General features: G+C 46.6%; 1 protein-coding gene across 1 annotated transcript in view; it reads left to right on the top strand.

Annotated features, from left to right (window-relative positions):
• The window catches only part of EBPL (emopamil binding protein like), a 6,233-nt gene extending 4,552 nt beyond the window's left edge, over positions 1-1,681 (top strand). Inside the window, 2 exon segments of the mRNA XM_019528511.1 lie at positions 1,222-1,307; positions 1,310-1,681. Coding sequence (XP_019384056.1) covers positions 1,222-1,307; positions 1,310-1,443 — 220 coding nt within the window. The 3' untranslated portion in view covers positions 1,444-1,681.
• The last annotated feature ends 2,987 nt before the right edge of the window (positions 1,682-4,668 follow it).

Raw genomic sequence — 4,668 nt, 5'->3', positions numbered from 1 at the left:
TGAGTTTTTGACTCTGCTCTGACCCTATTTGCAAATACACCTTTTGTGCCATCTAATGAGTCTCTGTCTGTGATTTTAGTGGCCTCCAGAGAAACGAACCGCTTTTAAGCATCACTCATTCATCCCCATTCATTCAGGAACCAAGTTACACAGGAGGGGTAGGTCTGAGTCATAGGTTACAGCATCAGGGGACACAAGATGGAGACTTGACATTACAAGATGGAAACTTGACATGACTTATGCTAACTTACAAATGTAGGCCTAAAACAGTAATCGCACAATATAAAAGCAGTAAAAAATGAACACAAAACATAATAATTATCACTTATAAAACAGTGGATATTTATATCAAAATAGCAGGGCACTTATTTGCAAAGAGGGGAGAGAAAAATAAAACTGACTACCTAAAATAAAATGTTAAAGCTTATCCTACAGCTTAGCTTACTTATAATTATCTATACGGAATAGAGAGGGAGAGGAAAAGTCAGAAACAGTTGGGGAAGGGGAGGGCATGCATTTTCAAATAAAAGACAAAACAAAACTGGGGGTTTTGCTACAGAAGGAACTGAAGAAGGAAAGAGTCTGGTGGTCACACTGGAGAGTGTGCTACTGTACTGCAATCCCGCCCTCCTTTAGATCCTCAAAACCCCAGCCCCCTGGTACTCCTTGGTTAGAGAAAGGCTAGGGGACATCACCCAGACAGAAATGCTTGCTGAGGCATTAGGCAGTCAGCAGAAGCTACTGAATGTAGGCACTGAATGTCTGGATTTGGTCTGCACTTTGTCTCGATAGTCTAAAGTGGGGCAAAGGTGGGCCCAGGGTAGCCTCCACTCCTCCATACTCTTGCCTAGATGTACGAGCTGAAGGCCATGGTATGATGTTTGCATAGACCTCTTGCATGTACGCCATGAGAGAATCAATGGTTACCAAGAACAGATGTATTAGTTTTTCTGTACTTTGGAACATGGGCAGTCTCTTTTCCTGGCTCGCCTCATTGCACCCAGTGTCAATAGACACTGGTGTCATAAATTGTGTGTGTATACATGTGTGTACTCTCAAATACATACAGCAGTACCTGATTCAGGTTCTAGTTCTGCCTGATTTGCAGTAGAGACTTAAACCTGGGTCCCCTATATCCCAAGTGAGTGCCCTAATCACTAGGCTACTGTCTGTTCTTCATGTGATCACACATACAGCACTGTTTTTGTGAAACTACTTTTTTTTCTTTACAGGTACTCTGCTGTGTGTTTGTGAAATATATGGTGGGTGGATAACATTCTGTTCAGACTGGCTTGTTGTCAGTCCTAACTTAATTGGCTTTATTTTGGGGTATTTTTAAATGGCATCTGGGTTGTGATACCAGGACTCTGACTGTGCCAATATTGGTTAGCACTTAAGAAAATGCATCCAGAAAAATCAAATCTCAGAAAGAAGATTAAATGAAGATGACCCCACTTCACTGACCCCATTAATCCTGAGATTTGTATAAAGTATTTGTAGCCAGGATTTTTTCCTTAAGCAGAGATGGAGTCAACTATTGGATGCTTTTTGTTCATTTTGCATTGTGAATCTTTATTGTGTGATTCATTTAAAGCTTGTATTTTAAACAGACTCAAATAACAAGTATATAAATCTCAAATGATTACAACATCGCACAAGAAAAACAATGTACTTTACAAATAAACTACTGTGCAGCTTTTTCTTTCAGGCCCCATCCAAGAGGAAAAATATTTCTATCCATCCGAAATCTTTTAGAAGTAAACATACTAGTCAAGCTGTATCTTAATCCTGATTCCACAATCCTCTTCACTGTCCAGTCTATCAGAAATTCCACTACCATTTTCAGTAAATTGCTGAAAGTGTTAAAGTTTGTGAAACAAACTGTTTCACCATTTCCATTCTTTTTTTTTAAAGAAATTTTTTGTGTTCCAAGCCAAATCAGCCAAATCCGTGAGTCAGTCCAGAACCATAAGTGGGCCTACAATCCTCCACCCCCCACCAGTGGCTTCAGATATTTCCAAAGTCTTTTGGCAGGCATCCTACATGCAGGCCCAAGCCCAGAGGCTTGGCGTTTGAATGCCTCCAAGTTTTGCCTGCCCTCAACCATATGGCTGCAGGAGCAAGCTCCCATTTCCATAAAATGGACTTTAAGCCCCAACACCTTGGCAGGTACTAAACAATGCCAGAAAATCAGTCATCCTGGGGAGGGCTCAAGGCAAACTGCCTTCATGGACCCAGATACCTGGTGTTTCCCCTGCCAGGTAAATTTCACCATTTCCATTCACTGTCAAATTTACTGAATTCAGGAAAAAGAAAATGCCTCTTGCAGTTGCCTAGCAGGCCTCCATTTCTGTAATGAAAATCTATGCTCAGGAAATGTGTGGAAGGGCTGAAAGAAAAGACAGCCCTTTTGATTGCATGGCTGCCAGTAGGAGTGTGTGCCCCCAGAAACATGTAGAAAACCTCTCCCCCAACATCTCTTGAACAGGTTCAAGGCACCACCCCTTTCTTGCAGCCCAAAAGTGCATGATTCCTATGTCCTTCAATGATTCCCTGCCTCTTCGCTGGCTGTGAGATGAGGACTGAGGATTTCCAAAAAGCCTCATTGTGAAGATGGCGTCTCCTGTTAACCCTCTCCTGGCCAGCAGGAGATCCCTCCAGCTCTTCTCCCCCTGGCAGCAACAGCTGGCTCAGTGGACACAGGTGTATTTGGAGCCCTTTCAAAGGGGCAGTATTCAAAAGGGCAGCCGCTAGATGGATGCATGCCTGCAACCCTTAGTCCTTCTCTAAGCATGAGGTCTGCACTTGCCTGGTGTAAGTAATTAAAACATTCTGCAGTGCAGGTATGAGAAAGGCAGGACAAGGGAGAATTCGAAGCCCCTGACTGCTGGACATGGCCACTGCCAATAGGAGGGCGAGTGAGGGCTGTGTTGTAGCAGACCTGTTTGCCCCGTTCCTGCCAGCCTGGCCTGCTGCTGCTCAGCTCCACTGCCTCCTCTCCCCAGTAGCTTCCCCTTGTCCATCCCTGTTTCAAGACTAACTCCTTTCCAGCCCTTCTTTACACACCTCCACAATGTTCAGTCCCACTGCACCCCAAAACATGACACAGAATATTTTGGGCAACCTGCCCGGGCCTGAGGACTTCCCACTTTTACTGTCCCTGTCAACTCCTGCAGTTTTCTCAGCCTTTTGGCTAAGTTCAAGCGAGATCAGGCTTGCAGCCTGGTTTGCAGACAGAAGCTGCGAGAGGGATTGGTGACGGTAGGCGAAGCAGAGCAGCAAACACAGACCCTTGTGCAAATGGAGGGGTGCCCCCTATCCCGCTGGTTAAAACCTCGGGAATCCAGGAGAGCAGGGGCACCCAGCAGCTCTGTATTCTGCTCAAGTGTGAGGTGTGCACAGGAAGAGGGCAGCTTACAAAGGACTTTGAATACTGGTGGCAGTGTAACCCGAGCAAAAAGCTGGGGCTTATTGACCAGGACTGCCTTAAGTTGGCTGCTAATACTGTGAGGAGGCGCAGGACCAAGGCAGAATAGAAACAGCAGCAGAAGGCAGAGGAGAGGACAAGACAGAAGCTGGCGAAAGAAGAAGAAAAAGCAGAAGCAGAGATCAGATGGAAGAAAAACAGGAATATGAGGAAGAGAGACGGAGAAGAAGGAAGCACAAAATGGAGCAGAAGAAAGAAAGCCCAAGAGGAGAGAAACCAGGAAGTAAAGGGCAAGCGGGGAAGAAGAGACGCTTGGGAGTTGGAGTCCGATTACATCTCACAACCTGATTGAACTAGCAAAAGCAGTGAGCATGATGGGAGAGGAGGAGGAGCAGGATGAGGAGGAAGGGAGAGGAGGCAAGCAAGGAGGGAGGAGCTTCCCAACCCAGCTCCATTAAGAAGCCTCCTAGAGTTGGGGAAGATAGGAGTGGAGAGGGGGAAATGTTCAAGGTTGAGAGGGGAGAAATGAAGCGCACCACAATGAAAGGGAAAAGGAAGTCCAAGGCGGTCCCTGTTCCAGGCCAGAGAAGAAGGGGAACGTTAAGGCAAAACCCAAGTAGGAGGAGACCTGAGCTCAGAACTGAACAGAAGCCCACGTCATAGCGATCAGGGACGGGCCAAGTGTAAGCATCTGGTAAGAGCAGAATAAAGAAGCTGGTAGCAGGATCTTACAGTCCTTTCACTGTGTCAGGGATCCTGCCTGCCAGGCTACTGGTGGGCTACCAGAAGCTAGGGAGGGGCAGGATATGTCACTAAATTTAGGGGCCCTGACCCCTGCTTACATGGCCATTGGCAGCAGGAGGGCAAGCAAAGACTGTCTGTCTCCCCTGGCCCAGCTTGTTTCAAACAAAGCAGCTGTGAAGCTCTATGGGATGGGTGTGAAAGGAGCTGAGACCATCCCAGTGCAGCCAGATGGGCCCATTCGAACACTGCCCTGCTCTACCAGCTTCACCTTGGTTTTGTGGTGGCCTTGGTCTCTTCCCAGCCCTTCCAGCTTTGCCATTCTGGCTTGCATTTGACCCCTAAAACCTTCAGCTCCTGTTTGCTTTGATTTGTTTCATAAAATTTCTGGCATCTGAAACGAAGCTGTTCACAGTCAGTCACAAAGATCACCGTCAGCCTCACGGTCCCCTCAGGCTCACCCTCCTAACTATGCTCCATTTAGGCACAGGCACAGGAAC

The sequence above is a fragment of the Crocodylus porosus genome, unplaced genomic scaffold (genome assembly GCF_001723895.1).
Source record: "Crocodylus porosus isolate Cpor-Errol unplaced genomic scaffold, CroPor_comp1, whole genome shotgun sequence".
In the NCBI taxonomy this organism is placed as follows: domain Eukaryota; kingdom Metazoa; phylum Chordata; order Crocodylia; family Crocodylidae; genus Crocodylus; species Crocodylus porosus.
This window is presented reverse-complemented; position numbering and strand designations above follow the sequence as displayed.